Raw genomic sequence first — 12,432 nt, 5'->3', positions numbered from 1 at the left:
TGGCAAAACAAATTTGGGCCGTGAATGGCAGGTCTGCCGTGTTACTAACTTTGCTGTAAGGGTTGTGAAAAAGCACAACTGGATTCACCGTTCTCATCGTAAACGACGGCCGAGCCCCCAGCGCGCTGCTGCCGGCGGCGAGGGAGGAACGGCCGCTTGTAGCCGCCTGTTCCCCCCGCAGCTCCCGGCCCGGGGCTCCGGCAGCTCTCGGCGAAGGGAAACGCGCCGGCGGGGCCCGCCCGGTGTCTGGGGAGCGGGAGGGGGCGTGGCCTCCCGGTGGGCGGGGCCGGTCTTGGGCGTGTCCCCAGGGGCGGGGCGGGCGGTGACCGCGGCCGCCGGTAGGGGGCAGCCGAGGCCCGCACGGCGCTGGGCGGGGAACGCTCAGGCGCGGCGCGGGGCTTGTCGGGAAGGGGCGGTCCTTCCGGTCCCTGCGCGGCGGCGGCAGCAGCACGCGGCGCGGCCATGGCGGACGGGGACGGTGCGAGCGGCGGGAACCGCGGGGAACGCGGCCCGGCCCGCCGGGCGCGGGGGGGGCGGGCGGGGGGGGCTTGGGGAGCACCGGCGGGGGGGCGCCCGACCGGCGGGGAGGCGCCCGCGCGGGGCTCGGGGCCGCCGTGGCGCCACGTGGGGCAGGGTCGGCGGCGGGCCCGGCCCGGCGCGGTGCGGCCGGTAGGGCCTCGGCGGGGATGCTTAGCGTGTCGCTCCCGCAGGTTCCTTTGTGAAGAAGCGGCGGAAGAAGGATAAGCGGGAGCTGCCCGATGAGGACGTAGCGGTGAGTGCGGGGCTGCCCGGGGCCGGGCTCGGGGCGCCCGTCATACCGTAAAGTCGGTAAATTAATAATCTCTTAAAACAACGTTTTGGGGTTTTTAAAAGGAGGATTTCTTCATTCGGTACCGAGGCCTGACAGAGGGTGTCCCTCCACGTGTCTACCGCCGACCAGTTGGTCATACATGGTTTATATTGACAGAAAAGTTACATATTCATTACTACTGTTGACAACCATTAACATATTTTAAGCCTATTGTAATACAAGCTGAATGTTTAAACGATGCTAAGCAACATTCAGATGTTTCTCAGTTACTTCTCAGTTACCTATTTTAAAACAATACATAGTAAATCTGTGTCAATTTTAAGAATAAGGTAGAGCTACCAAGTGCAAAGATTCTGTGGTTACAATATCTTCTTATACAATGGTTCTATGGTTACAGGGCTGGTTAATCTTTAAAGGTTGCTGCCTTAGTAATCTTCTGAATTATGAGTTCTATAATTCCTTAAAATACAGTCTAATAATTAGAAATGGTAGGACGGTCCGTTGGGCGTGGGGGCAGGGCTGGGGGCAGCAGTGCCGGGGATGCAGCCGCTCCTTGGGCAGAGGCCACGCTGCATGTGGGGCAGCAGAGCTGCCGCTTCATGGGCCGCATGGCAGCAGGCGGGAGCGCGGGCTGCTGGGTTCCCTCATCTCATCTCATCCCGTGTAACCTCCTCTGCCCGCAGGACATCCAGCACACGGAGAAGTTTCTCATCAAGCCCGAGTCCCGGGTGGCCCAGTTGAACACGTCGCAGTGGCCCTTGCTGCTGAAGGTAGAGCGGTTACAGATACCCCGGGGGCCCAGCCCTGCTCCTCCTTCTCTCAGTGCAGGCCTGTGGAGGCTGCAGCTCCTTCTGTGTGCAACCCTGCTGCTGAGAAACCACTTGTGTGACACTCAGAGCAGGGGCAAGGCCTTTACATGCAGAAATCTTGTTATAAAGTTTGTCTGGCAATATCACTTGCATGTGTGCTTTCTGAGTTTTCCATCTCTTGTAAAGACCCCACCAGATTTTTCTTGACCTATTAATTTTGGTCTGGCAGTGGTCTGTATAGAATTCTGAGTTGTTTGTGCTGAGTTTCTGAGGCACACTGGGTTTATTCTGCGTTGTAAAGGTTGGTAATCTCCTGTTTTCCCATCTCATTCAGTGCATGGTTTCTGTTTTTCTCTTCCTGAATAAACAGGGTGGTGGTTTTGTTGTCAGGTGGTTTTAATTTGGAAGAGGCTCTTTCACTTAAATGTACAAATCGGATGTTTTGTAACTTGGAAGATGTATTGGGGCAAAGTAACACTGAAACCAGGGTGAGCTCAAGAACACTTACATCTTTTGCTTGGCTTTTCTAGAACTTTGACAAGTTAAATGTGATGACAGCACACTACACACCTCTTCCTTCTGGTGCTAATCCCCTGAAGAGAGAGATTTCTGACTATGTTAGGTGAGTGCAATAAGGGCAGGAGCGGCTTATTTTTCTTTCACAGTTAATATTTTCAAGTTTCTGTTCTGGATTCTCTGTGTACGTTCCCGCTAACCAGTAAATGTCTAAATAAGACCTGTGGATCACTTCCTTTAAAGTTTCTTTTGTTCTGCGGTTGTGACTGGTCTGTGGACAGACATGGAAATACTTGAGGATTTTTTGGGGTCTAGTGGAGAGTCCTTTGGTCTGCTAGACTTTGAGACTGCATGGAGTTTGTTCATAGCATTTGGTTTAAGTGCAGAGGAGTGATGAGCAGTCTGGGAAGAAAAGAATTCTTTGACTGTGGAATGTATCCCCTGCTGTGCGCTGAGCAGCTCAACATGTGCTCTCTGAGAGCAGCTGTGAGGCTCAGCTTCATTTGCTGTATAGAAATATATTTCTTTGCAGCCATAACAGATGTCAAAGTTTTCCTGCTCTTGGTGGGTTTGCCCTGGTGCTTAGCTCCTCCTCTCTGTTTTCTTGCTCTGTAGGTCTGGCTTTATTAACCTCGACAAGCCTTCCAATCCATCTTCCCACGAGGTGGTCGCATGGATCCGACGCATCCTCCGGGTAGAGAAGACGGGACACAGTGGCACTCTGGATCCAAAGGTGACCGGGTGCCTCATTGTGTGCATTGAGAGGGCGACACGACTGGTCAAATCTCAGCAGAGTGCAGGTATGTTTGTTACCTGGGACCATTTACAGTCCGTCACTGGGAGTCACTGTGGAGTTCTTTAGGAGATAAAATGGAGATTTCCAGGCTTTGAAGGGACTACCCTTGGTCTTCAGTGCCTTGAGCTTACAGATTGCTTATCTTTCTCACTCTAAACCAGTGACAGCACATCCATGCCCTCACAAGCGTTTTTTTTTAATGGCTTCTGTGGGGCTTGTGCTGTTTTAGGTCCATGAAACACTTCCGACAGACTGAATTTATTTAACTAACTAAACTTACGGCCTCAGCCTCCACCAGTCCAGTGAAATAAAACTTGGTTATCCTTCCAATAAAATAAATCATAAGCTACATTTATTTGTTCAGCAGCTCCATAATAAATGTCGCTGTGGTGGTTGTGAAAATTTCCGGGCTCTGCGGGTGTGTGGCTGTGAAGCAGTGTGGACCTTGAGGTCAACATTAAATGCAAGTGGCCACTCCTGACTGCTCTTGTCGTTCTTTCAGGCAAAGAGTATGTGGGAATTGTTCGGCTGCACAATGCAATTGAAAGTGAGGCTCAGCTTGCCAGGGTAAGTCTGGGCATGTCTTAGCCACGCTGGCACTTTGCGTGCAAAGTGTTCAGCATCAGTGGGAGATGAGAGGGTAGGAGCAGAGCTCAGGTGCATTCTGTATGTGAGGTGATGACACAGTTTATCCATTCTCTGAGTGCAGTGGCACTGCCCTCTTGCAGCACCCCGATTCCTGTTCTAGGGTCTGGGTGTTGTGCAGCCTCCAGACACCCTGCAGTCTCCCAGTGTCCTGCTGGGGGCTGCTGTGGTGTGTGTGGGGCTGCCTGCAGGAGGGGAGTGGTGCCGGCAGGGTTGGAGCCCCTCTTTGGGGGGCTCTGTCCTCGCTGAGATGAGGGATGATGTCTGATCACATACTGCTACCTGATGAAAAAGCCCAGCTGTGCTCACTGGCAGCTGGTGTAGCAGTTTGACCACATCACTGGTTCAGATTGGCTTTATTAAATATGACATCACGAATTATGATGAACCTTGTGATTTCTCACTCATGGAAGTGGTTGTAGTTTCTGAAGTCTCCAAGGTGCTCTTTCGTTAGGCCACAGGTGTGAGCTGTTATTTCTGCTTCTGCCCTCAGGCAATAGAAACTCTGACAGGCGCACTGTTTCAGCGACCACCCCTCATTGCTGCTGTCAAACGACAACTGAGAGTCAGAACCATCTATGAGAGCAAGCTGGTGGAGTATGATCCTGAGAGGAGATTAGGTAAAGCAGAGCTTTCCTGCCTTCATATTAAACTGACAAAATTTCCTGTGTAAAGGGCAGATTCCTATTCTTGGCTGATGTCTTACGACAGAAATCCTCGCCATCATCAAGCAGTAACTGCTTCATGCGTTACGTTGGTGTGCTGAGAAGCAAATCAGGTCTATTTTTTGTACTGCTGTATCCTTCACTGAAGAGCCAAATGATGTCAATTAGATGGCATTAGCACTCGGTGCAAAGATGACCTTCATCTATCACCCCAGTCTGATGGCTCTCTGAAGGGCTGGACATACAGCTTCTCTCGGAGGCAACTTCTAGATGTGGTTCATTTCTAGATATGTATTTAAATACTCTTCTTTCCTGCATTTCAGGTATCTTCTGGGTGAGCTGTGAAGCAGGAACATACATCCGAACACTCTGTGTTCACCTTGGTTTGCTGCTTGGTGTGGGGGGCCAGATGCAGGAGCTCCGCAGAGTGCGCTCAGGCATCCTGGGAGAGAAGGTAGTGGTAGCTCTAACTATAACCAGCAAATCTGAAATTGTCATAATTACAAGAGTTCCTTGGGGCTGCATTAGTTTTCCAGTGTCTGAAAATGTGGGAGCTCTTGCCATGAACAGTCTGTAACCAAAGTGTTGAGTTCAGTTCAGGGTGTTGTCCCTGTTCTGGTAATTAAGCTTTGGGACAGTGAGTGACTGGGAAGTGCACCATGGTGACTGGAAGTTTATTTCACGCTACTTGTGTTTCTCAGTCTACAAAGCATGCACGTGCCATGAGTTTGGGCGTGTGAGCTGCTGCATAGCATTGTGACCGCTTGGTGTCAGGGCACAACGCAGGGAACATGCTTCATTGAAAAGAGCCTGGGAGATGTGGGTTTGTGTAACTTTGAACACCTGGACACTCTGTCTTTTCATTTTGGTCATAGCTGAGTCCTGCTGCTTGTCCAAACTCCAGAACTAGTTAATTTCCTTGCAAAGCAGGAGTATCAGAGTGCAAGTGCCTCCCCACCCATCTGTGCTCTTACCACAGCTGTGATCACTGGCAGTCATTTCTGAATTCCAGGTGTTAGGTGCTTACAACTGCTTCAGGAGTTTATTCCATGTCACAGATTGAAGAGCTGGTTAATATAGACTTCTCACTAATTTTTGTCAAGAAGTCCCAGGTGTTTGCTTTAACTTCAGTAATTTTTCACAGTTTCCTGTGGACAGACCTTATGTCCAGGTGCTGTGTGAGATTAGGAAGGTTGATGTCTGTGGCAGCACAAGTCAGGCTGACCTCAAGCTGTTGTTGGAAAGTGTTCTTGCCTCTCTTAGGTTGCTGTTTTGATGCTTCCAAATTGGGCATCCACTTTCTCCAGTCACTTCAGCGCACTATTGTTTATTGGACTTTAGCTGATTTCTCTTGTGTGTCTGGAATTAGTGGCTGGTAGGAGAGTTTAAAGGAGTTGTGTTTCTGCAGGACAACATGGTGACTATGCATGATGTACTGGATGCGCAGTGGCAGTACGACAACAACAAGGATGACAGCTACCTGCGAAGAGTTATCCTGCCGTTGGAGAAACTGCTGACTTCACACAAGCGAATAGTCATGAAAGACAGTGCAGTGAGTTCTGGGATAGTGCCAGTTGACAGCCAGAGACTGCAAAGTGTCCTCCTAACTTGGACAGTTAATTTAATAAATGGGGAATCAGGATGGACATGGTGTCCAGCACTGTCCTGATTGTAAGCTGTGTAGGACCTAGTGGCAGAGAAGCTGCTCTCCCTCATTTCAGGAGGATGCTGATGGTTTTGAGATCTGCCTCACGTCTTGTTTGCTGTGATAGGTGTTGTGCTTTACTTATTTTTTCCAAAGTCCCCAAGTATTTTAGTAGACCATAAGAAATAGATACATGGGGATGTTATTGCTGAGACAGTAATGGGAAGCTAAAATAATTATTACGGGTACTTCTTACCTTGTTTTTATTCCTTAAGAGTTTATAAGCTCTCCTGTTCCCTACACGTTCAGGTTAATGCCATTTGCTATGGAGCCAAGATCTTGCTGCCTGGTGTCCTGAGGTATGAAGATGGTATTGAGCTTAATCAGGAGATTGTTGTCATCACCACAAAAGGAGAAGCTATTTGCCTAGGTATGAAACTCCTAGTTCTTCTTATGCCCAGCTAACTGCAGAAATAACAGACTGTGTTCCAGTAAATGCACAACAGAGTCCCCACACACGGAAAGTTTAAATAGTGCTTCCTGATGGGGACAGTGGGTAGTATGGCCCGAGGTGGCTGGTGTTGGGCAGGACGTTAAATAGCGGCCACATCAGTCCTTGGCAAGGTGTGAAGAGTTCCTCAGCCTGATTTCAGCTGCGTGATGCTCAGGTGCACTCTGTGTGAGGTGATGACGCAGTTTATCCATTCTCTGAGTGCAGTGGTGCAGCCCTCCTGCAGCACCCCGATTCCTGTTCTAGGGTCTGGGTGTTGTGCAGCCTCCAGACACCCTGCAGTCTCCCAGTGTCCTGCTGGGGGCTGCTGTGGTGTGTGTGGGGCTGCCTGCAGGAGGGGAGTGGTGCCGGCAGGGTTGGAGCCCCTCTTTGGGGGGCTCTGTCCTCGCTGAGATGAGGGATGATGTCTGATCACATACTGCTACCTGGCACATCGCGCTTTCTCAGCAGATCAGTGTAAAAGCACTTCAGCAACTACCATCTTCTGTCAAGTGACTCCAAAGGGTGCTTTGTTCTAACCAGGGTCTTCAAAGAAGCCGTGAAGATGGCATGTGCTGACATATTGTACAGATTGTCATGGTGCTCAAGTGATGCATGGCATCAAGCTCCGTCCAGACCTGTGGGACTGAGTGGCCTTGAAGGTCTAACACAGTCAAGCTGTTCCACTCTGTTGTTAGTACAGCCTGCAGTCTGGTCGTCTTGGGAACCTGGCAAGAAAAACATAATTTATTGGTAGGATTAGCCTTCTCTAGTTTGGCTGTGTAAGGTTTTGGGAGCTGATGGAGCAGCAGCACTGCTACTTTTTGTAGCAGCGTGGTTCCTTGAGCTGCCTGGAAGTGCTTCAGTTGCTGCTTGTGGAGTTCTTCTCCATCCAGTTGTGGCAATGGTGCTGCTCTGAGAAATGGTTGGTCTTACTGTGTTCACTGATCCAGAACTAGTCTTCTGGTGTAAGCCGGGGAGGCCTGTGGTTAATCCATCACTGACGCACTTGCTGCCTTTGAGCAGGGCAGCACTCTGAGACATTAGTCCAGAACTTATCTCCAGTGAGGTTTCGGGGTGAAATGGCACTTGCAGGGGGTGTTGCTCCTCTTTGTGCTGACAGAAGAACAGGCTGAATGCAGCAGATTTCTGTGTGGCTGTCACAGTTCTTCTGTTAAAGAGTTAATGAACTCTCTCTACTTCTGCAGCTATTGCCTTGATGACCACAGCAGTCATTTCTACCTGTGACCATGGCATTGTGGCGAAGATCAAGAGAGTGATCATGGAGAGAGACACGTATCCCCGTAAATGGGGTCTCGGTCCCAAGGTGAGCGGTGTGGGGGTGCTGTCTGTGGGAACCCAGTGGTTGGGATGTAGGACTCTGGGCCTCTTGGACAGAGCTGTGCCTGTCTTCTCCAGGGCCTCACTGTAATTCCGCTGTGGTTTTCTGAAGCCACGATGGTGGTGCTTCCCAGTGCTGGTGGGAGCAAGGCTTTCCCTGGAAGGCTCTCCCTTCCAGCAGCTCTACCTGTGGCCCAGCTGGGGCTGCCACTGGTGGGCAAGAGTGGGCTCCAGGTCTGTACAGCACCAGCCCTCCCTCTGATAACGAGCCAAATGATGTGAAGTGGTTGGCATTAGCACTCTGTGCAAAGATGACCTTCATCTATCACCCCATACTGATGGCTCTGCAAGGGCTGGGCAAGGAGCTGCTTTTCCTTCTGGTGCAACTGCAACAGTGCCAAAGTGCAAACTGTCTTGTGAGACACTGAATTGTCCTTGGAGGACAGGAGCAGTGTGAACACCCATTGTTGGGTTCCTCTCCTGTCTCAAGCGTGTGATAGTTATGGAAATCAGCAGGTCAGCAGTAATAGATTAACTGCAGCCAGACTGGTGTTTCACTGTGGCGAGTGATGCAGCTCAGACTTGAAGCTCAGTGTCAAGTTGCTGTGGCTTATTCCATTCCTGTTGTTCAGGTGAATTGTAGGAAACTGGGGGGATGCATGCATGTCTGTCTTGCAGCAAATGTAAGGTAATGCAGGTCAGGCATCTCAGAGTCTTTAGCAAAGCCCTGGGTTTGCAGCTGCAGTGGTTCACCTGAAATGTGGCAGGTAATTAAGCTGGAGAAACCCAATCAAAGATCTGAGTTTCATGATGTGCAGAGTCATCTTACTCTGCTGCTGTTACTTTCCGCACAAATTAGCCCTTATTTACTGATGAAGATGCCTTCTGTCTGAGACTTTTAGGCTGCTGTGCAGGGGATGTTTTGTGCAATTTGTTAGAAGGTCCTTGGAGAAATGTTAAATCAATAATGCTGTAATTGTTGGCTTGGCTTGTTCCTGGATTACCTCCTGTTAGGCTGAGTGGCTGAAGCCCTGGCCCCTGGAGCTGCAGTCTGACTTGCTGCATGTTGTTTGCAGGCCAGTCAAAAGAAGATGATGATCCAGAAGGGTCTGTTGGACAAGCACGGAAAGCCTAATGAGAAGACACCAGATTCCTGGAAGGAGGATTATGTGGATTACAGGTGAGTACAGGGTGTGTTGCTCCCACATGGTGGGCAGAGCGGAGCCCCATGCAGCAAGGGTAGGGCTGGGTGCTGCCCTTTCTGCTCGGATTATTTTAAGCCTGGCCCAAGGCTGTTGGCTGTCCAGACCCATGGGGTGCAACGGCATTTCATGCAGTCCCAGGGAATGTGCTGCTGGTGGGCAGCGCTGGAGGCAAAGGCCCTGAGCAGACAGTTATCCCTTTCTAGCCTGTGCTTGTGGTTTTAGAGGGAGTCAGTCTGCTAAATTAAATGGGGGGGCCTTGCTGTTGCCCAGCCCAGCCGGCCCTGGTGCAGGCTGCAGGTCTTCCCCACATCAGTCTCCCCACCCAGCGCCTGTCTCAGGTTACGGAGCCGTTGCGAGGGCAACAGGGCTTTGTCCTTGTCCTGCTCAGCCTGGGGATCTTCTCTTGCAGGGACGCTTCCAAGAAAGAGGCAGCTGCCGTTCCCCGACCTGTTTCAGAGACAGATCGGGCTCCAAAAGTGAGTATTAGTTCTTTCTGGCTGTAAGGTTAGTTGGGCCCTGGTGCAGAATGGATACACACAGGTTCCTCTAGGCAATTGTTACCAGCCGCTGGATTGTGTGCTGCTTTGGTTGGTTGTTTTACAAGGGAAGATGTTTCGTATTCTGGGAGCCTGGTGCCTAGTGTGTGTTGTGCTTGCATGGCCCATGAGATGGCTGGACGGTGACCTGTTCAGGGCCTGACCACTGGATGTTTGTCTCTATGATGATGTACTTTGCGTGCGAGTCCTGTTGCACAGTGGGAGAATGAGGAGCTCTGACCTGTGGTGTACCAGCTGCAGCATTCAAGGAAACACAGGCTAAGAGAGCTGGGGTTGTTCAGCCTGGAGAAGAGAAGCTCCAGGGAGACCTTATTGTGGCCTTTCAGTACTTAAAAGGAGCTGATAAGAAAGATGGGCACAGACTTTTAGCAGGGCCTGTTGCGATAGGACAAGGGGTGGTGGTTTTAAACTAAAGGAGGAGAGAAGGTGGTGAGAGCCTGGCCCAGGTTGCCCAGAGAGGTGGTGGATGAACCATCCCTGGAGACATCCCAGGCCAGGCTGGACGGGGCTCTGAGCAACCTGAGCTGGTGAAGATGTCCCTGCTCATGGCAGAGGTTGGATGGACTGGATGAGTTTTGAAGGAGACTACTGACTGTTGCAGAAATGTCCACGCAAGAGTTGCATTTGAAGTTCACTAACTTGGGGCTTGTGCTGTGGTGTAAGGATCTAAGTTGGGGCTTGTGCATGCCCTTGGCAAGGTGCAGCAGTGTTTCGAACTCTGGAGCATTGGGAGTACAGGAAACACTGAAAAAGACAGGGTGCAATTCTGGCAGAAGCAAGTCCTATACAGTGTATGCTTGAGTCTGTAGCTCACTCTCCCGTTCAAAGTATTGTTAGCCGTGAAGTCTGAATGATTTAGGCAAAATAGTTGCAGTGGGCTTACAAACATCACTAGAGCTCCTTTGGAAGATGGTGTGTCTGATAATGTGTTCCCTTATCAGAGGAAGCGAGAGTCGGAGAGTGAAAGTGAGGAGGCTGTGACCCCGCCATCGCCTGCCACTCCACCACCAGAGGAGCTGAGCAAAAAGGAAAAGAAAAAGAAGAAGAAAGAAAAGAAGGCCAAAGAGGCAGCAGAGAGTGGAGGAGAGCAAATAGAAGTGGTATGTAACGGGGCTCTGCCGTGGTACTGTCCACATGTGGGAGAGATTGCTGTTTCTCCCTAATACCTCCAGGATAAACAGACCAGCATCCTACTGTGCACATCCTCCAAATGCCTGGCTCCCCACAGGCAGAGAAAGATGTCTGTACAGGTGCATTTGGAAACTGAACTGGTTCAGGGGGTGGGAGATGGGGCAGGTGAGGCTTGTTGGGGTGGCTGTGCGTGCAGTCGGGCAGGGATGGTGTGAGCAGCCACCTGTACCCCAGGGCAGTTGGTGGGTACATGTGGGTAACACCTCTGTGCTCTGGTGCCCTGTGACAGGCCCTGGTGGCGAGACGGTGCCTGGCACGGTGGTGGCGTTCATTCGGTGTGGTGGTGAGGGAGGAGTGCGGTCATGGGGAGCCTGCGCGACGTCTGTTCTGAGGCTGTTCCTCCTGAAATGAGCAGTGTGGTGTTCCTTTTTCTGATTCCTTCCTGACCCCTCCAACCTCTTCACAGACCAGTGAGACCAGCACCAAGAAGAAGAAGAAGAAGAAACAAAAGGAGGTAGAAGAGAGCTCGGAGTAAGCGACTGGATCTGTCCAAAGCAGGCGACCTCATCAGTAGGGAAGGAGGAGTCTGAGGCCTTGAGAGAAAGAGGACTGGCTGCATGGCAGAGGAGCGAGCGAGTTCCAAGTTCCTTTTCTGCTGTGTGTATGAGTGAGCAGGTGTGTTTGCCCAGGACACACCTTGCTCAGGTACCCCTCCTCATCCTGTTTTAAGGGTTGCCAAAGGAGCGGAGTGTCTGACTGCCCCTGCATCGGATTCTTCTCAAAAGCAGAACACCATAATGCCAGTAGAAGTGGTGTATCTTCAGGGAAGCTGTAGCTCCTGGCTCTTACTTGGTGTTTCTGTTTTCACCTTGAGAGGGAGGAATAACATTTCTCCCCGCTCCTGTCCTGCCTCTTTCTTCCTTTTCTTCCAAGGCTGGAGCTGTTATCTGACAGTTGCAGAATGTGGTGGTGGTTGGAGGACTGGCTTTGTCACAGCCCATCTGAATGGATTCAAGTGGGGACAGTCAAATTGGTTATTTGAAGGGCGCTGGTTTGTTTTAACCTGGCCATATGTTTGGCTTGACCCTCAGGTAGACAAGATCAAGTAGTCCACCCAGATATTCTTCAGTACTTTTTTAAATCTTACCATAAATGGATTAGAACGTTAAATTGCTGCTTCTTGCTTTTTAGTGTGGGGATCTGCTTGTTAGTTGTCAGCTGATCCCCAGCCCCAGTGACCTTGTCAGTGGGTACCTCTTGCTGGCTCTTTGCTCTTTTCTACCCAGTTGGAATGGAACTGCAGCACTTTCACTTGCCTTCCCTGGTTTGGTATCTCATGTGCTCTGAAGGCTAGAAGCAGGGCTGCTGCTGGGTGGCAAAAGCGAATTGACCAGAAGGTGGCTGCCCTGTTTGCTTTTCTGAAGGGCTGTAGAGACTGGAGTCCTCAGGAGGAAAAGCTGGGCCAGAGGCAGCTCCGCAAGGGTCACTGGGTGTGGGGAGAAACGACCTAATTTCCTTATCTGGGGTGGCCCACTGTGGGCAGGAGATCTCTCCTCTGTCACAGGGGTAGTGCTGAGCCAGGACTTCAGCTCTTTTCATTGGGGAAGGCTCCAAGCTGCTTTGTTCTGAGCTTCATCCCTGCATAGATTCTCTAACATTTGTCTTAGCCTCATGCATTGCTCATCGTAATCGTCTGACTTTTCTACCTTCCAAGGCGAGAGATACATGCAGGCAGTGGGGCCAACTGCTGGTGGCTGTCAGAACCTGAGCAGAAAAAGAGTCCATTTTTATTTACTCTTTTTTACATAAAAATAAAAGCCC

General features: G+C 50.8%; 1 protein-coding gene across 1 annotated transcript; it reads left to right on the top strand.

Annotated features, from left to right (window-relative positions):
- The first annotated feature begins 425 nt into the window (after positions 1-425).
- On the top strand, positions 426-12,425 carry DKC1 (dyskerin pseudouridine synthase 1). Its single transcript, XM_080352692.1, has 15 exons — positions 426-478; positions 711-772; positions 1,495-1,581; positions 2,151-2,242; positions 2,752-2,936; positions 3,435-3,499; positions 4,071-4,197; positions 4,566-4,696; positions 5,651-5,794; positions 6,197-6,317; positions 7,586-7,704; positions 8,795-8,898; positions 9,333-9,399; positions 10,422-10,580; positions 11,078-12,425. The coding sequence occupies exons 1-15, from the start codon at positions 463-465 to the stop codon at positions 11,144-11,146; spliced, it is 1,548 nt and encodes a 515-aa protein (XP_080208818.1). The 5' UTR covers positions 426-462; the 3' UTR covers positions 11,147-12,425.
- Positions 12,426-12,432: the final 7 nt, after the last annotated feature.

This window comes from Nesoenas mayeri (assembly GCF_963082525.1).
Source record: "Nesoenas mayeri genome assembly, chromosome: 13".
NCBI classification, from domain to species: Eukaryota; Metazoa; Chordata; class Aves; order Columbiformes; family Columbidae; genus Nesoenas; species Nesoenas mayeri.
Note: the sequence above shows the minus strand (reverse complement) of the source record. Positions and strands in the feature narration are given on the sequence as shown.